This window comes from Diadema setosum, chromosome 8 (genome assembly GCF_964275005.1).
Source record: "Diadema setosum chromosome 8, eeDiaSeto1, whole genome shotgun sequence".
Lineage (NCBI taxonomy): Eukaryota > Metazoa > Echinodermata > Echinoidea > Diadematoida > Diadematidae > Diadema > Diadema setosum.
The window spans coordinates 37,541,512-37,563,013 of NC_092692.1; the positions used below are offsets into that span (position 1 = coordinate 37,541,512).

At 36.2% G+C, this 21,502-nt stretch overlaps 2 protein-coding genes across 2 annotated transcripts in view; one reads left to right on the plus strand and one right to left on the minus strand.

The window, feature by feature from the left end:
• LOC140232240 (TOM1-like protein 2) overlaps positions 1–110 on the minus strand; it is a 46,107-nt gene extending 45,997 nt beyond the window's left edge. The window contains exon 1 of the mRNA XM_072312374.1: positions 59–110. Within this exon, the coding sequence (XP_072168475.1) occupies positions 59–110 (52 nt within the window). The remainder of the gene's footprint in view (positions 1–58) is intronic.
• A 2,669-nt stretch (positions 111–2,779) lies between these two features.
• On the plus strand, positions 2,780–20,679 carry LOC140231750 (cytochrome P450 2D20-like). Its single transcript, XM_072311901.1, is given in 5 exon segments — positions 2,780–2,871; positions 14,270–14,506; positions 16,258–16,594; positions 17,787–18,015; positions 18,399–20,679. Coding segments are annotated over 3 exon segments (462 nt in total). The 5' UTR covers positions 2,780–2,871; positions 14,270–14,506; positions 16,258–16,549; the 3' UTR covers positions 18,587–20,679.
• Positions 20,680–21,502: the final 823 nt, after the last annotated feature.

Consider the following 21,502-nt stretch of genomic DNA (forward strand, 5'->3'; position numbering starts at 1 on the left):
GTCAGGCATATCAAAACATCGGCTGTCTTTCGTGAAACAGTCAAGGCACTTTACTTACCTATCCTCTGGCCAACAGGCGAGGTGAAAGGATTTGTTCTCATGAACGACATGATTGTCTTTCGGTTGTTTGGTGCGTATGCATAAGCCGCAGTTTCGTTTCAGTCACATCAACTCAATATCTTCTCAGCGACCCTGTCTCTAACGTTAGAGTCTCACAACTTGAATACAATGTCAAATCTCACATACAGTACGGTCCCGGTCCCACATATACGGATAGGTGTTACAAGATTACCGAAGACGCGACGTTGTACATGTACATGTGTGAAGGGGCAGTGCAGTGTGTGTGTGTGGGATGCGTCGATCGGAGTGTATCTGCCCTGTACATCTAGTCTGCGTGCAGCTCTCACAATGCACGCTGCATAGTACTAAATCTCTACTGAGCAGTATTTCCCGTTTTTTACTAGACGGGTCAGTATTGATAAGAAAATTATGCAGCAAACCCCGATTTTTCAGTCATCTTGGAATGACAAACATGTTAGCTCTTTATGATGAGCAGGAACTTATCATTTGTAACATATCTGTCGTCAAATTCTACCTCAAGTCTTAGTTGGGTGGTACGTGGTTAGCTCGATGTTATGCTATCATGGAAAATGATGTCATCGCTAAATATAGACCCACAATAAGACGAAGCTTCGAAGGCAAATTTAGAAATATATATATATATATATATATATATATATATATATATATATATATATATATATATATATATATATATATATATATATATATATATGTATATATTATATGTGTATAACATATATACAGTATATATGTTGTAATTATTAGAAGAAAGAGTCTCAAGTACGCCATGGATCCAACGATTACACAAAAATTTTATTACAAAATTTTCGGTCTGCCTCAGACCTTCGTCAGTGCAAAGACAATGATGGACAATGATAAACATGAATCATAACAACAATGCTATGCGCGTCATGCGCGTAGTGCGTTGCCCTGGAGCTGCGTTGTCAAGGATATCTCAGAAACTGACTGTACACGACCGCTTCTTTGCAGTGTTTTGGATGGAAGCTTTCATGGCGAAGATAGGTGTGTTTGTCAGTGGGCTTGTGATACACACTTGTCGAAATCTTGTTTCCGTCAGATATTTTGAGTTTAACATCAAGGAAGGCAATCTCTGACTTTGACTTTGACATAGTGAATTGGATGCTTCGGTTGAAATGAAATTCATCATCCAAACCAGGTTAAGCAGTTTCTCTTTCTACAAGAAGTGAAGAAATGAATCTCTAAGAATCTGAGACTAGACCTATATTATATGCATATTTTTCATTATTTACAAAAGGTAATGTTAAGATTTTATTACTTTCGCATTGACCACTTACCTTTTATGTTAAATATGATGTCTTGATTATCCGCAAATTTATCATATTCTCACCATTGCAGTAAACAGATGCTTCGATATTTGGTTATGATTATTATGAGCTTATTTTTTCATGTTTTTCTCCATTTGTAATTGATGCTTGATTGATGCTTGATAGGCGTCTTTACATGCTTTTTTGGAGTCACAAAAGTCAAATATTACATGGATGTATACATAAAGTAATGTATTTATATATAGTATATATAGCATACATTGGCATGCATATAATATACACATACGCTCGGAACTGTTGAGTTTGAGTTTAGTCTTCATTGAGATTTTAATTGAGTTAATGTTGAGATTTCATTATATATGTACTGAACACTATTTTTTTTTGATATGATGTCTTGATTATCAGTATAATATATATATATATATATATATATATATATACAATTTTTATTTTTACAGTAAACAGATGCTCTAATAACTAGTTGTATTATTAGCTCATTCCTTTTAATTTCTTCTCCATTTGTAATCAATGCTTTATATGCGTCTTTTCTTCGAAGTTCATCTACGAAAAAATAGAATCGCTAAAGTCTATTATTACAAGGACGTATATAAAGCTATGTATTTTTATAAAGAGTATATATATAGCATAGTATGATTCAAACAAGCACTTGAAACTTTTGTTGAGTCTGAGTTCAGTATTCATTGAGATTTCACTTTCTACCATACGTATCAGCGCTCTCCTTGACAACGCAGCTCCAGGGCAACGCACTACGCGCATGACGCGCATAGCATTGTTGTTATGATTCATGTTTATCATTGTCCATCATTGTCTTTGCACTGACGAAGGTCTGAGGCAGACCGAAAATTTTGTAATAAAATTTTCGTGTAATCGTTGGATCCATGGCGTACTTGAGACTCTTTCTTCTAATAATTACAACATTCGAAGTCCAACACGTGGAAAATTCCAAGATATATATAATATTGTAACGCGAGAAGGGGGGAGGGGGGAAATAAATAGGGACTGAACATCTGAGAATATCCACGTCTCCTAATCCTGTAGTATGCTGCCACCAGGTAATTTTTGGGTGTACCACTCCCTGCTGAGGAGTCGGGAACTAACTTCCTCAGCTAACGTGTTTGGAGAGAGAGATCTGTAACTTGAGTGAGTCCTATATGTAAACGATGTCTATGCTAAAGAATGTTGTGGCTGCATGTGTACGTTACATACTGGTATTCCTCTTGCGTATAACCTTGACGCCTATAATTAATCATCACCAGTGTCAGTACCGAATGCGCACGCACACACTGCATCTCACATGCGCGCATACGTACCTCATGTTCGCGCCACTCGAGCATGTGCACCACTCTCAGTTGAGTACTCTAGTCTAGCACAGCCCACACAAACTAGCATCGGCAAACATTCGCTCATCTTATTCATCTAATACGAGGAAATACCTCAGAGAATCGACCAAGCATTTAGGGTAAGCTAAGTCAGAATTCTTCTAACCTTCTCTGTATCCAAATTAACATAGATCATGTGTAGGTAAGCATTTAAAGTAGAGCCTCAGTCTCTAACTGTCACAGCTAGACTTCTACATGCGTGTACACACACAGGTATACAAACATCTCAGGCACTCACTCTCCCTCCAATCACCAAGGCTATCCAATAAGTTCTAGGACCTCGCGTTTGTTGGTAACGTGTTTAAAAGGCTTCGATGTGCGGTTCGTTTGTTCAAAGTATATGAACGTGGTGCATAGATTTGTCCGGTGTCTTTGTTAATCTACAATACTTAATTAAATCTCATATCCACAACCTCAATCACTGATCACTGTATGCATTCATTCCAGCATCCAGGCAGTACAACTACAAACTTGATGTCCGAACGTTTGAATTTAACTTGTAACTTTTAGACTTTAATAAGTCTAAATTCTGTTTGTACAAGTATATACAAATCATTTCATTTACAACATTTCAAACATCTTCTCTTAGAGACAAGAACCAACTTGAATATGAGTATTTTCCCAGCTTAATCTGACCAAGGTTCACTAACGCTGTAGCCCAACTACGAATCTACGATATCCCAGCTCAGAACGTACCACATATGACGTGGTACTGTAGTTAGACCACTCGTGACATTCAAAGTCACATGAATATTGTAAATATAATTCTCCATAATTCAGTATAATTCTTTATCATGGAGACTACTATGTAAAAAAAAAAATACTACTCCACTACAATGTTATTTAAAGACATCTCATTTTGAGACCCAATTTGTTGTCAGAAAGTGAAATTTCTTCCGTGCTTTTGTTCCTACTAACCTGTGCGAACCTCATCCTACTAGCGAACTCCTGTAGACAGTAGACTCACTTAGACTCCAAGTCTTCCTACCCGTCTCTTTCCGAATAACATCTCTCAGTAAGTGCACATTACTCTCTCCAATAGAATAAAGAATAAAGCAATAAAGAATAAAATCCTTTAATAACCGCTCCGGTCACCCCTCTGGGATTTCAATCCTTAACATAAAACTGCTGCACCACACAAAAGAGCATTAATGCGCCCCACACACGATGTCGGTGGCCACGCGTCGCTGTCTGTCTACTCCGGCAGAATTTGGCCTCAAGTGACGACTCCCAAATTACCCCTGCCACCAAAAAGCCTACGAAATTCTACAGTGTTTCCATTAAGCCTCTAAGCACGTCGACTTGCTCATGACTCGTCCCGCGACTTTCTTGAAACAAAAAGAAGAAATTTGGCTAACTCAACAAATTAGCTTACTTTCTTATATAATGCCTACTATTATAAATCTTTTATTACTAACAGGCCAAGTTGAAAAATAACCTTTTACTCAAGTGTTTGGGAATGGAGCTTGCTACTAACTGAGGGTGGGGAAATTGAAAGAGATGGAGGGGGGGGGGATGGTAAAGGATCTGGACTCAGTCTGGTAAACAGCTTCTTGTCGTTCCCCAGTAGACATCAGCGTCACCAGCTCAGTCCAGCAGCAAGTAGGCCTGCTAGTCTGTCACCATGAACCCTCAGATACAGATAAGTAAACACAGCTCCGGCACTTTTGCCCTCAGTGGGTGGTGTCAGCACTCCAAAGGGAAGGGGGGGGGGGGAAGGGAAAAGGAAGGGGTAGGGGTAGGGAAGGAGTGGGAACGGTAGTGGACACCAGCCCTCGGACACTGGCATAGTAGCACCCATCTGTTGACTTCGTTGTTTTTCCCCGATATAGACTGCATTACCAGACCAGAGAGACCCTCTCTATTGGCTGCAAACCCTGACAATGTCACTCTCTCCTAGGCCTCGCCTGGTCCGCCAGCTAGTCCATTCAGTTCCCAGCTCATCCGCGTAGTGGTCACGGTTGCAGGGGATGAGGGGAGTGGGGGAGGGGGTGGGGAAGCAATTCCTAATTCCTCACTTGAGTATTAGGGCTACTTAATATTTTCCTCATATTAAATAATCAAACCAGTTACTGATAATTAAAATCTTATACATATACTTCTTACTAGAACCTTGGTCATGTTTACTACCTACGACACAATACTTGTCACTCCGACATTAAGCTGGTATGATGCATTAAGCATCCATCTTAGTATTTACACAAAGGAGTATACACATCATAAAAAGAATGTGATGAGCATCTCTGTGCTCAATTAGTAGCAATCAACCACAACAGTGCACGTATTTACAAAATTATATAATGATTACCCTACAAATACATTGTATACCTATCAAGGGTACGCTTGGTTTATATCAAAGACATACTATGTAATAGGTGGAGGGTACTCCCTCCACTCCACCTCCATATTGTCAATTATCAGGTTCGACTGGCAAATAAAACATAAGAAAGACTAAAATAATTCTACTTGTTGTTATACTTCCTTGAGCATAAAATCAACTAATAAGGTCATGGGAATACATCAAATATTTCTTCTCTAAAACATCCATCAAAAGGCATTTACATCTACCAAAGATCATAATCCTAGAAAAACATGGGAAAGAGCTCCAAAAATCCCTAGCTGGAGTTAGCAATGGAGTTTCTAAACAAAATATACATCATAAAATTCAGCAAAGCCAGCTGTATCTTCCTATATATGAATTATAGCTCTGTTTGAAATATTCTTGGAATTCGTACTGAACCGTGGAAGGTCACTCATCAAATCATCAATTAATTCTCAAAACCTGGTAAAGAGCTTCAAAAATCAATAAATCCACTTCTACTCAGAGATAAGGGACAAACAATGTACGACCACAATTAGCATACTGTGTAGAACAATTTAAGCTCCAGTTCTACCCCCAATTTTTACTAATTAAAATTTTTGTTCTTCAACTCCATAAGCCACTATGTTATACAATTTCCCAAAACATGGTAAAGAGAGCCAAAAATCCTAATTTCTGCAGTTTTATATAAAATTCCCCCAAACAACATATCATCTTAAGCGGAATATTATTTCCTATCATAACAACAAATTATCTAACAATTCTATATTTTACCATTTATTTTTATTCTCTAACCCCCTTTTTCAAATCTTCCCTCACTCTTCCTATACAACCTACATTATAACATACAGCAATCATACAACAGCAAACCCCAAAGACGTTCACCCCAATAAATATTCCCGTTCCACATGAACTAATATCCCTTACCATTCAGATATATTGTTTTAACATCTAAAGGGCCTTCAATTATCTCTTATCTATCAGTACCAACTATAAATCCTAACATCTTCTTTACTCACGTTGCTTGGATTCACCAAGAAAGAGGGAAGAAAACATCTGCTGTAAACTTCTGAACTGTAACCGATCAGCTGTGTCGAGTAAACAGTCGTCTGCATATGCGCGTATTTATACCCGTCGGCCCCTTTACACAAGCGCGTACTCTACACTATTTACGCGTATTGTTTACTTCTACATTGGTAGTGTAACGCGAATGCGCTAACACAGCGCTACTCCAGCGCAACTTCCTTCCCACAGCTGCATATGGACTGATTCATAGGGGTTCTTGCAACTGTGAAGAAAAATTATCGTAAGTTACGTTGACAATACAAAAAGGGACTGCAAATTATGACAACTATCACCAGGAAATGTGCCAAGAAAAGCAGGTAAGTACCTATAAATATGAGTCTCTTATTCGGCCCTCCGTATAATAACTGTCATTACAACCCTACTCATTAATGGACAGGGCAACTTAGATTCATGTGCTGTATGAGTGACAGCAGTGTATACAGTGTATCTGTCGACTAGCAGTGTAAGGGTTCGTATACACACGTACCGGTAAGTTCTACGCACCGTACACAATCTAGCGAGTATGTCAGTCTAAATGAACTCATACACAGTCTTTCTCCATGTCTCGTTGTAGTGGCATGTAGGGTTGGACCTACTACTAATCGACCGCCTAATGTTTATTTGCTTGATAAGAATATTTAACACTGAAATTCACGTTAAAAACTTGACCTACGTGATTGAGAAAATCCAGCTCTATCAAATGCCGTTGTTCCCTTTTCGATTCGAAGTTTCAGTGCAAAAATATCGCCGACGAACTTGCGTGGCCTCGTTTCAGCTCCCCGCGGTAAATCGCATTTTTAGGATCGACCGCTGATTTTGCATTGACAATGCACGTAAACCGAGTTGTATTGAACACCGTGTTGTACGAAGCTTTTTAGAAGCCTTTTAGAAACTTCCATAGACATTACATTGTGCTATCATTACGATTCGGTGAAAATATTCATTCGAAATTTTGTCCTTGATTAAAACCATTAATGAACAGTGAATTATCGCGTTTTCCCACACCATCCTAATCTACATTCAAAGCCAATCCATTTTTATGTGCTTTGCGCGCAGAAAAGTGCGTACTAAATGTTCAGTGCGCGAATTATACGCGGTCGGTTTCAATAAGGGTGGTCGATATGTAGTAGGGCTACTATACACATACAAGTTAAATAAAAATGAATTTCAGGGTGTTCTCGCCACAATATGTATATACATATGTTTGTGTGTATTTATGAGGAGTTTGTTTGCAAGAACCGATAAGTCCATATTTGCCAAATGGAGATATTTTCGATTAAAGGTCAAGAAAATAAAGAGAATAATAAGAAAATATTTTGCTTCTTTTGACCACTTAACTTCAATAATGTACCTTTATATGTAGTGACCAATATATCATTTATAATTTATCATTTATGTTCATATATAATAGACACGAAACATAAACCTTTTCAAGTGGATTATTTCATGATGAAGAAAAAGTACATTCTTTATTATGATCAAACACAAGCGCAAACTCACATGACAATGTCAAGAATTTACTGTAAAATCTGATGATTAATGACTAAGGGGAAAAAACCACAAACTATGACAACAAAGACAATACACAGTACACGTAACTCGGCCAGCTCCGCTGTAAGTGTTCAGCTATCCTACGGATTTCTTTATGTATTGTCATACTTGAGCCACGTGTTATAGTTAACTTGTCTGACAGAGATTTACCTTTAAAAAGCTCTTATTCCTGTTGATTTCTCCTCTTTTGCTATATTAATGTACCATTATATCTATGTATGCTATATTGTTGTCGTTTTACTCAGTATGTGGAAATGAATGAATGAAGTGATTTTTACACTGAATTGCGTCTTTTTTATACCATGAGCTTGTTACACATGTTACGTATTCGAAAAGAGTTGGTATCATACACAGCCAATGAGACTATACGTACTTATTATGAGTAACTTCAGTGTTAAAGCATCAATCTACGATGTTGATTAATTCAACTACGCACACCTACTGTGTACAATATGAGAGTCCTAAACTATACGAAACGTGTTACATGAACAAAAACAAACACAGTATACCTGCGAGAAGAAAAGATGAATAATGTTGTGTGTTATACTTCGTGTATGATTATACGCCTTGAGAAACAAACCACAAGGAAAACTTTTGAAGTGTAAACGCTAGGGAAATGTCAATTCTGGTAGACTAACACATCGATACTTAAGCTACAAAATATCTGTATGTGTCGATGCATACATTATGTACATAATATGTTGCCCTTGATACTTTTAGTGCCCCCCCCCTCCAATCTTCAGCCACTATTAAAGGTATTATGGTAAAAGGTATTATTATATTAAATGTATTATCATTAATGGTATATCGTACCCTTTTTGATTACTTATGTTGATATCTCTTTCCCCTGTACGTATGTACTTTTGCTAATAATGTTGGAGATGGGAAGAAAATAAACTTGTACAGTAGTTGTTAGAGCATGATGTTGAACAATCATAATTAGAAGGTTCGTGGCGTTTTTGAACTTTTCCCCAATTCATTTTCTGTTCTTATTTTTTTTTTTTTTTTAGTTCAAAAGTCTTTTCAGGGGTGTGTACGTCAAGTCCAGGGTGCTGTATATAAATCCACTGAAATGATGTTGCATGCTTTCATACTTTAGTGTATTTTCACCCTCTTCATCTGTGTATGAGCTGGGTCGTATAAAGCCACTTTAGCTTGCCACGACTCAATAACGCATCGCGGTTATTACGCTTTCGATATCTAATTCTGAATCTCATACTTTAGTATCATCGTGTGCACTATCTTTTCAATTTGCTTGCTTTTGAGGCGGACTTATGGCAGCTAGAGTCTATACTGATAATTTTGTTGATCATACTGATCAAGGAAAGCATTTTGACAATGCATATTTGTTTGTTGTAATTTTCGTCATTTCATCCTTAAGATTATTCCTTTCGAGATTTGGTCGTACATTATTGCATGGCCCCGGCGCCACGTAAAATGTGGGGGCAAAGTAAACTTCAGGGCTCGCAACTTCTGGTGTCACTTGCGGGTTTCTCCAGCTGACATGCAGAAAAGTGGGGGCCCGATCGAGCCCCCGGCCCCAAGTTCCGCCGGCCCTGCATTCTTCATTTAGGTTGCCGACGTCTTGTAGCCTAAAAAACTGAGTAAGCTGTATTACTGACCCACGAGTTGACGTCATATTCTAACAAATGCAAATCTATATGATTTAACCAGATTCCGCTAATCTCTGTCCATATCCAATTAGGATACACAGTGCACTGTATATTCACGCAGCGTAATTAACCCTATAAACATGATAAAGCCCAGGGGGGGGGGGGGGGCACATTGTGCCCCCTACCATATTTTCGTTTGCCACTCCAACACCCTTTACCCGATTTCAACCAAATTTGGTGACTTTTCTAGAATCTTATTGCAAACATTTTGATATATAATTTAGCTATGTCTGATATTGCTGGTTGCCATGGCAACCGTAAACTGACAACCATGCGTGTTCGTCAGATTTTGCATGATTTTTCTGTTGCAATTTCAGTTAACAGTATATGATAATAGATGAAATGGGGTTTTTTCTCAACTGTAATTTGCTGAAGGACCAAAATGTGAAATAATAATGGTTGTGAATTATCCTGAAATGCTCTTGTTATTATTTCCTTTATTTTTATACGACATAGGCATCAAACAATAGATATGATAGAAATAATCGAAAGGAGGCAGCATTTCTCAAAGACTACTTTTTTATTTTGGGTTATTTTCACACAAGGTTTGCCTGTGATATCATTTATTTATCATATTTTCAATCTGCAAACTCAAAATTTCAATATTTTGGAATTTTTTTTTTTTACTTTTTTTTTCTTTTTTTTATATGTTTTATTGGAGTAAAAAACAAATCAATACATACATGAACATGTATATAAGAACAATCATCGGGAAAAAGAGAAATACAATAAAAAAGGGGAAAAAAGGGAAAAAAGGGGCAGCACTACCCATGTAATAGCAAATAGTTCTAGATGTGCTTTAAAAGCAGTCACTTTGTCTCATACAAGATATTATCTATGTATAACAAATATACGATATATATTCTTAAAGAAAATTGGAAGTAGATAACACAAAAATAACATAGATTATAAATTTGTGTAACGTACAATTGATACGAGGAAATAATTCTAAAATGCCAAAAGAACCGTTAATCAACACCCACAGGAGGGCATGGGACTGATTTCTATGCATTTTATCACAACTGAACAATTATATTCAAGACATAATTAATTCTAATACATTTGGATATAACTGAAAAAAACAACAAAAACATATCACTTGAAAGGAATCTCGGCCCATACACCCCCACGCGTGGTGTCCCTTGGTACATCAATTCAAACAAATAACAAATTGAACAACGTAACGATTATCATTATACATGTATTCAAAAAACAAATCTCCATTTCTGGAAATGTATAGGGAGCTTATTATTTTTCTTTGCGATACAAAATTCAAGTTCTTTATTGGTCATAATAAGGCATTTATATCCTTCGAAGCTTAGTGGTTTATTTTGAAATTTACATACATAAATATAGTATTTAAGTAAAAGAAACAAATACGTAATAAATTTATCATGTTCAAAACCAAACATTTTTTCAAAAGTTGAAACATTTAGCGGTTTATGAGTTTTCTGAATAATGATGTTTATAGTTTCATTCCAGATGGGTTTAACAAGAGGACATTCAACAAAAAGATGTACATAGGTTTCAGGGTCAGTGTTACAAAATGAACAGTTTGGGGAGTCCTTTCTTTTAATTTTATACAGAAAATCATTCAAGGCAATGGCTCTATGAAATAACTTAAAATAAAAAGAACGCATTCGAGTACTTATTGTGCATTTAAAGTTATTCATATGAGTCTTTTTCCAATCAACTCCATTATGTTCATGGAGGGCATTCCAAAATGAAATTTGTCGTTCTGGAGTACATGATTCTAACATAATATTATATGCATATTTCGGAATTTTGGAAGTTTTCAAGAGCTTGCTTTTAGCGTCGTCAAATATATTGTCAGGGGTTAAGTCGGAAGTGACTAGCCAATCATCTGGTATATTTCTCAATAGGAAATTGTATTTACGCCTGTCTTTTTTACTAATATCATAATCAAGAATAAGTTCCTCAAATAATTTGTAACCGGGGTGGGGAGGATTAAGTAAATCACTAATATATACAATTCCTTTGTCTAACCACTCTTCATACAAAAAATACTGCTTAGACTTAGAGGAGATATGTTTATTAAACCATATGCACTGACAAGAACCAAGTGCAGAGTAAATTGTATTAAACTCGTTTTTAACAAAATTTTCTCTAAATATGTACCATGTTTGAAGAGATTCAGCTAATTGAGTTGATCTCAATTTGCTTAAGACACTTGTCGGAGCATGTGATTTCCATAATATATCTTTTATAATAGAAAAATTATTTAAACTTGACAATTCAATTGACTTCCACATGCTTTGAAAGTTGTCATCAAGAAGCATTTTGACCCATGACATTTTTTGAGCATTTTTTTTTGGAGCATTTTTTGAGTATGTGTATGGATCAATCATTTTCAAACCTGCTAAAGAATAGTCATTACACACCAGTTGTCTTTTGACCCTATCACTGCCACCATTCCACACAAATTTGTACAGTGTTGTATTCAGCTGTTTAAAAAATTTCTTAGGAATTCTAATACACAGCACTGAAAAAAAATAAAGAATTTGTGGCAGCAATAGGGTCTTTATGACACAGATCTTCCCAACCAGAGATAAATTTCTTGCACGCCAACAATTTAAGGTATTTTCAATGGATTTAAGTTTTATCTTATGGTTAAGTTCATATAACTGGTCTAGATTTAAAGAAAAGTGAATGCCTAAAGTTTTAAAAGTAGACTTATTCCACTGAAGTCCTTTCTCGGAAAATGGAAATCTTTGAGAACCTTTCATAGAGCCAATCCATATTGCTTCGGATTTAGAAATATTAAGTTTACAGCCAGAGCACTCAGAAAATGAAGCAATAGTGTCAAATAATGCTCTAAAGGAGTTATCTGAGCCATCAATAAAACAAGTAGAGTCATCTGCTAACAAAGATATTTTCAGTTCGTTTTCTAAAACTGGGATACCTTTGATATTGGGGTTCTGTCGAATAGCAAGAGCCATAGATTCAATAACTAACAAAAATAAGTATGGGGATATGGGACACCCTTGGAAAATACCTCTTTCCATATCAATTGGTTTGGTCAAATATCCATAGTTTGAAACATAACTTTTTCTATCTGAATAAAAAACCTTTATCCAATCAATGAAATCATCGCTGAAATTAAATTTTCTAAGTACATGAAAAAGGAAATTATGGGAAACACTGTCAAAGGCTTTTTGGATATCAAGGAGAAGGATTCCACCAGGGATTTGATTTAATTCTGTATATTCAATTACATCGATAATTAGTCGGATATTATTTCCAATATGCCTTCCTTTCAAAAAACCAGATTGGTCTGGGTGAATCAAGTCTGAAAGACATTTTTTGAGGCGGTTTGCTAAAGTTTTGGCTAAGATTATATAATCTACTGTTAAGAGAGATGTATTTTGGAATTATGAAATGTGATACCAATATAATGTACCCATTCCAAGCAATACATCATAGGTTTCATCATTTCTTTGTATTGTAATGAATAGCGCCCCCACATGTTGACCTTGAGAAATTTCAACCTTATTACAAATAGTGAAGGTTGACTTGCTTTTCCTTTATGGAAAATATAAAAATGATTGATATAAAATGGAAACATATATACTGGAGATAAAGAAATAAAAAGAAAGAACATGATTTTAGCATATTTCATATGTATGTCTTTATATTTTGGTAACAAGCGCCCTCAGTGGATGACCTTGAGAAATTTCAAATGTCAGGTCATTGAGAGTATGAATTGCTTTACCCATGTGCCAAATATGACGGTCATACATCATATAATAAAGAAGTTATACAGGGGGGCACAATGTCCCCCCCCCCCCCTTGGGCCTGGAAGGGGTCAAAATAGCTTTGGCTTTATAGAGTTAACATACTAGTAAACAAAGTGATAGAATAATCTGCAAATAAGTGTATGTATCAGAAATACGTGGCGAAGTTGTCCGTTGAGATGCATGGTTCATTAGTTTCCACTTTATCCCTAGCAGCCCGAGCCTGTCAGTATCGTATTCAACGTATTCAGAATCCTCGTCAGTGTAACGTCAATGATAGGCTTGTCTTTACACTGACGAAGGTCTGAGGCAGACCGAAAATGTTGAAATAAGGTCTCAACCAAAACTATACGATCCCTTTCATGGCACTTACCCTAGTTACACTTGCTGCTACCACAATGTGTGACACCCTTTAATCACACTCACTATATTATTATAGACAAGTAGAAAGCGAGGGAGCCGCCAAACAATGCTACAAGGCAAGAGAACAATGATAGACATTGTCTATCATTGTCTTTACACTGACGAAGGTCTGAGGCAGACCGAAAATTTTGTAATAAAAAACTTCTCGTTGGATCCATGGCGTACTTGAGACTCTTTCTTCTTATAATTGCAACATTCGAAGTCCAACATGTGGAAAGTTCCAAGATATATATATATATATAATATTTACAGTACACTCGAGAGGAACTAAGAAATAGATTTACAAAAAGTTTTACTCGTTTTATCATCTTGATTTCTCTATTTGTATTCTCTGTATCTTATATAGCATCATTGAACCCCAAACCATGTAAAGAAGACATGTCTTCTCTTTATAAGTGGAACTTTACTTTTTATACTAAAAATTTGTGAAATTTGCATGTTCTTTATCTCATTCACTTTCTCTTCCTTCCGCGCCTACAGCACTCTGCAGAGTGGATTTGTCGCTATATAAATCATATCTATTATTATTATTATCATTATTAATATTATTATTATTATTATCATTATTATTATTATTATTATTGTTATTTTTATTATTATTATTATTATTATCATAAGAGATGACGAAAAATGACGACGAAGACGACGACAACAACAATAACAACAACAAATCGTCTAATTTCTTCCTCAGGTTCTGGACGCCTTGACCAAAACTTTCAACCTGATAGGAACCGGAGGGAGTTTGGTTCAGCTGCCAATACCCAGGATTTCCCAGTTTCCTATTGGTCCTTTCCGAGAACTGGCGGAATGCACCCAAAACCTGAACCGGTTTGTGCTCGTTATGATAGAATCGCACCAGCAGACTTTCAATTATGCGGACACACCTGACTTCATCGATCTCTACCTCAAGAAGATGGCTGGAACCAAGGTAAGAATGGAAAACCAAAAGAGAAATGTGGATTGAGCTGCAGCATTAGTAGAACACATCAATGAAAGTTTGACATTGTTTGAGGAAATCGATGCAAAAGTTATGGATTTTTAAAGTTTTTGTGTTGGAACCGCTGGATGAAGAGACTATAGAGTTCATGACGTCATACGTGGACAACGATATAAAGAAAACATAAAGGGAATTCCACAAAAAATCATTGATCATCTTGATACTGACATATCATTATCCCCCTGCTTTCTGAAAGCGGTTTGTCAAATGCTCTTTCATAATGCTACAAAAGTGATATCATATTTTGATTTTCTCTATAGTATTATTTTCTTTATAATTGTTGTACACACATACGTCAGAAACTCAAGTAGTCTCCTCATCCAGCGGTTCCGACACAAAAACAAAAAGTCATACCTTTTGCATCGATTGCCCGATTTTCCTCCAACTTCCACTGATGTGTTCGACTAATGTTGCTGCTTTCATGCAATCCATATTACTCTTCGGGTTTTGGTTTCCTTCAACATGACACCACAGTGTTAATGCTGAATACCTTCATGCTCGTTTGAATGTTTATGTGATGTTTTACATGGAAAGAAACACAAGACAGAGAACTGAACTATAGATTGGATATAGACTAATATGCCACTGGAAGGTTGTTCTAAAGAATGCAATTATCATCCAACGAACAAAATTCTGAAGGCCTATCAGTGCAACCGCAGAACTATTTGACGATCTTGATCTTTAGAGATCAATTTTCAATATCTTTGCACACTTATATTATCAAAATCGAAACTTCCATTCGTAATCACATTCATCATTATGTCACACACCTCCAGTGCCTCAGCCGACCATGATAGTCAGAGTAGGCCTACAGTTTTCTAACTTTTATGATGATTTCTTCTGTAGGCATAAATGAGGTGAAGCGCGGACTCAATGTACATCGCATGAGAAGAGATGTTGGAAAATATTGACAATCATGCATAAAAATCCTGATGCGAAGATTGTCAGCAACTTCTTGTAAGAGCTAAATTTCACATAAAGACGTCAATCCCTGTGGTCAAGCAGTGGTTAGCCTAAAGCTAACGGTCTCGTGCCTCCTTGTTGAACCACATACTTGTAATTCTACAGGTCAATAAGCATTTTATTATGTATCCCAGCTGGATGTCATGCATAATTTGGGGTTGGAAGGGGGGGGGGGGGGTTATGGCATAGTGGGTAAGATAGGTACCTGGCATCGCTAGATAAATAAAAATAACAGTGCCCTCTAATGGTGGAGCAGTAGTAGCACGGAAGAGGATACCCTGGAAAAAGAAGACCATGTTATTATCATTATTTTTTCATCATCGTTATTCCATTTTGTTAAATATGATATATTTTTCACTGAAAATGTTAACATAAACGGAAATTGAAATGAAATGATCTGCTTTTTCTGATTGATGGAACCACAAAATGTTTTATTATAATGATGTGGTGATATTACACGAGGTTGTACTTTTGCGTTGCTCCTTTGTAATCGAGTAATGTTTTGTGTTTGATTCTTTATAACGATGTAATTGCAGTTTATTTTGACTTAAGAAGCAGAAATGCAAACAAACAAACAAGCAACTACTTTCTTCAATTTTTTTTCTCTCTCTACAAATGAAATTTGTAAAATTGCAACAGCTGATCTGTGATTTTACAACATTGGTGTGAAGAAAATTCATATCTCAAACTTCACTCCTCTACGTTATATTCTCTCGCAGACAAAGAAGAAACTAATTTTCTTGCATTCTGTTCAAGAAGGGCTCTGATTCATCCTTCGACGCGAACAATCTGACTGTGTCCATCACTGACCTCTTTCTAGCTGGAACGGAGACTACGGCTACGTCACTCAAGTGGTCAGTGATGTTCATGATGGACAACCCCGACGTCTAGGAGAGAGTCCAGGCCGAGATCGACAAGGTCGTTGGCCGCAGTCGACTGCCGACCCTGGATGATCGTAAAGACTTGATCTACACCAACGCCGTGCTCCTTGAGGTCATATCTACTATACATATGAATGGTTTTATCGCAAAACGAGCTAACTCCATTCTTCTTAAGGTGATATATTTGTGATTAAAGGTACTAAAAGAAACAAAGAAATAATAAGAAAATACAGGATATTCTTATCATTAATTCTAGAATATTCCTCGTTACGTTGCAAGTGAGGCATTACTGGAAAGGTTTAAGTTCGCTCCATCTGATGATGGACTTACTTTGAAATCTTTTTTTTTTCATTTTTCGATAAAACTTTTCATTATATATATATATATATATATATATATATATATATAAGATATGAAGATTTTGTTTGCAAAAACCGATAAGTCCATATTTGTCAAATGGAGATATTTGCGATTAAAGGTCAAGAAAAATAAAGAGGATAATAAGAAAAATTTTGCTTCTTTTGACCATAACTTCAAAAATATACCTTTATATGTAATGACCAATATATCATTTAAAAGGTATTATTTTGTACTCTATGACAGAGACTGTACTTCAAAATCTTCAAAAATGGACTTATCGGTTTTTGCAAACAAACTCTTCATATATATATATTACATGACTACGTATTCAAATAAACAGGTGTTATACATGCGTGTGTGATTGTGTGTATATTCTTTGCAAGTAAGCGATCGCAGATAAAGCTATATCTTACTGACTAACAGCAATCCGTTAAAATCGTATTTCATATTTGACAAACGGAAAACATTCATCGTCAGCATGAATCAAATTTGACGGAGATATGTACAGTATGTGACGAGTATGTATTCATAGATGGATAGAAAGATAGACAGATAGATAGATAGATAGAAAGATAGATAGATAGAGATAGAGATGTACTTTTATACAGGACATTAGGTAACCTGAGCATATATTATTATTATATTAGCTGTTGACAAGAACCTGAGATTGTGAGCTAGATTTGATTATCGGGAAGCGTTTAGCTAAACGAGGATAAGAGCAAGGACCTTCAATCTTGTGTCCCCGGTTCGAATATCTAGATGACGCTTTGCAGCAGTATACAAGTATTCAAATGGTATCATTATAGCGAGAGACTGTATCTCTTTATCATTAATAGTCCACGGGAGGACTTGAAACATCGGTTCAAACAGTGGTTGCTTGCGTATATGGGTAGATTATTGCTTCCTTACTGGCCACTAATAGGAAAAATGAATACAAGACTGCCACAAATTTAATTACATTATGATATAAACAGGATTATATTTCTTCCACATGATTTGTAACCCAGTGCATGCGATTTGGCACGTTGGCACCAATGGGCGTAGCCCACACAGCTCTCGGAGACGCCACACTCGGCGGCTACTCCATCCCGAAAGGTGGCGTCTTACTCGCCAACATCTGGCAAATTCTCCGCGACAAGCGCTACTGGGATCAACCCGAAGAGTTCAAACCCGAACTGTTCCTGTCTCCTGACGGGTGACTGCTCAAAGTGGACGAGTTCGTGCCATTCAGCACAGGTGGGTGAAAAACAGTGACCAAACATACTTAAACAAATGTACACACATACAACACACACGCACACACATTCACTCACACACTCACACACTCACACACACAAACACGCTATAATCAATAGAAATTCTGCTCACCTTTTGACCCTTTTCAGTATTTCGACAACAAGGACACATAGGAGCTTTTTAGAACCTGAGTTCTTTGATGAATCCTGGGAGGATGTTCAACAATCCTTTACAAATTAAAGACAAGATGACAAGAGAAACACAGTGAAAAGAAAATAAGGCTTGTCATTATTATAATTTTTGTCGTATGAAATCACAAGATGTATTCCCTTTTCATTCTTCTAATTTTCGGCTCTTTCCTTATTTTGGTCTCACCTTGTCAGGACGTCGAGTCTGTCTCGGGGAGCAGCTCGGGCGAATGGAGCTCTTCCTCTTCTTCTCCGCACTCCTCCATCGCTTCACTTTCAAGAAGCCGGCCAACTCGCCGCCACTGTCGTTCAAAGGCTTGCTCGGCCTCTCCCTCAACACGGGACCGTTTACCGCCTGCTTCGCCGAGAGAGACACCTCATGAATAGCTTTACTTTGATGATACAAGGGCTAATAATCGAGTCAAAAACCTTGTTCATGGTAGATTAGCAGGATAATAATCTGCTATATCTCTTGCGCTTAAAGGCATAATTTGCCATTTGGAGATGAGACAAAAACTAGCATTAGTACTTTAGAATAGTTCTAAAATGTGAGTTAGGAATAGAAACAACCACTGTAAAAATTTGAATCGGTAAAGTCAATGTTAAGTATATTGTTAAATATACAAAAAGTAAATAACGGTTATAATGAAAATGCTTCCAGACTAAACCATCCAAAGTTATGGCTTATTGAGAAAAATACAGATATGTCCTTATATTTAAGGCTTCAATTTTTATAGCGAAAATTGTATATGATAGGATGTTTTATGGTACAACAGACCTACACATATGCATTAAATGTCATATATTGAATTTTTTTAAATCACTGTTCCCAAAGGTAAATAGGACCTTTGATTAGCTAACATTGCTTTTCTTTTTCATCGAAACAAAAAAACCCCCAATCATTTATGTAATTCTTGAATCGGTAATTATATGAAAATTGTCCCCAAAATATATTTTCATTTATGTTTTTTTGTCTGTGATAATGCTTTTGTGATTTAATAACTTTCAATTTGTGACGATATTTGTATATTTAATGTGAACCATGGATACATACCTGCTAAATGAAAAAAAAAAATAGAAACTTAGAAGTTAGAAAGCTAAACCTACTTGAAGATCAAATTACATTCTTGAAAGCATAAACTCACAAAAAAGAGGATCTCTTGAAGTGGAAGATGGGGGAAGGGGAAATTATTGAACAATATCTTTTCGCTGCTTTAAAGGGCCCCTGAAATTCAAATGCATGTTGATTTGTGTTGATTTATGATACCCTCAACATCACTTTTGCGGTGAAACGACGATCTAGAAACATTCCACATATTTTAGCGATTTTTTTCTTCTATTTTTCTTCAGATTACTTGGGAACGCCTACAAAAAGAAATCCTTCCAAACCAATATTCCTCAGATGACCTCATCTGCCAATCATTACTAAAGTACTGAAATATTTTAAAAAAGACATTGGAATGCACCTTCCCCTCGACTCAGCATAACTTCCATGTTTCTGTCATATTAATGTGACTAACAAAAGACATGGCGAGAAAACAATTGACTTGTGTCTCATTGAATAATCACCAGCCACTTTCTAAGGAAGAAAATTATGTCTTTGTGATGGTAATTACTTTATGCCATCCTACTCATAAATAATAAGTGATGTATATATAAAGGTAAAAACAAGGGGATGTACGACCAGAAACTGCTAAAAATGATAAAATAAGATTGAAAATTACTTGGGCACTTATTTAATAATTTATTCATAAACAATTATACTTGAAGATTATTTCCTGTCAGTTTTCTTTGTCGGAAAACCGCCTTTCCATGCAGAAGGGTAAAGTTTTCAACACTTTCACTATGATACAGCTCTGATTTACACCTTAGGACATATTTCTGGACAGGATTGACTTGTTTTATTTATGCTTTGAAATGAATTTTCATTTCATTAAATAAATCAGTAAGCAAATTATAGCTAACTTTATTATGTTCATGTTCAAAATGAGTCTTCAGACTGCTCAGCAAGACGGCGGCATCGAACTCCAATTATCAAAATAATGTATACATGACACACCTGTAAAATTCTTTTGTACATCAATAGAAAACTGACAACAGACTGTTTGAATAGTTGGAACTCCATCTCTTAAGCCTCCTTGGTCTTTTACACCTCTTGTGTATTGTACGACGCATGTTTACTTCGTAAATAGAGTATGTAATAAAACATACCTGTGTGCCACTGTGCCACGAGCACAGTTACAAACCATATTCGATGATTCGATACTTACTTGGCGTATATACAGAAGAACAATATGTTTTCCATGTTTCTCATATTGTGCCTTATACGAAGAGCAGAGAGAATCGAAAGTGTTATAGTAGAAATTAGAGGTTTCATCCTAAGAAACAAATGTTGGAACTGTCAGGTTTCATTCTTCCTTTTACTTAAGGCATAAATGATATCACTTAAAATGTGGTTTAAATCCGCATGCTTTGATACGTCATCTGCATTATGTGTGAGTGTGTATTAATTTTGTCTGTCATTTTTACTGAATACTGCTTGGGTACTTTGATTTTATAGCCCAAATGCCAACGTTACTGTAAACGTACACATACTTTTTTTTTTTCAATGATATTTTATTGATTTCATTCAAATCATTCATAAATCAACCCATTCTGGGTGTAACATGAACATAAAAACGGTACAAATGCCATTCAAAAGACAAATCCATTACCAACTTACCCTTCAACATAACAACTCGTTTATAAATCAATTCTTCTGAGCATTTCCTCACGAGAAAGTATTGACATGTACAAATATATATATATATATATATATATATATATATATATATATATATATATCTTTGACTATGGTATACTTATACTGCCAATCATCTCTCTTCAACATAACAACTCGATTATAAATCGAGTATAGGGTATATATATACAAGGGTATATACACAAAAAAGCAACAAAAATACGTTGTACAAAACTAGAATGAAATCATTTCATTGAAAATCAAATCCCCATCCCTAAAACCAACCCTGATGCACTCAAACCTATCCCACAACCCCAAACACATACATCCACATTCACCACACACATACACCCCAAACGCGCAACACACATACACACCAAACACCAAAACACACATACACACACACACCCCACACACAAACACACCCGAAGCGATACCACCATCCTTCCTAATGAAAACGACTTCCAAATGTTGATTGATACATACAACATACAACATACAAGCGTGTAATGGGCCGTATGCAGAAAAGCATCGTCCGCCCGCACCCAAATACCGCTCC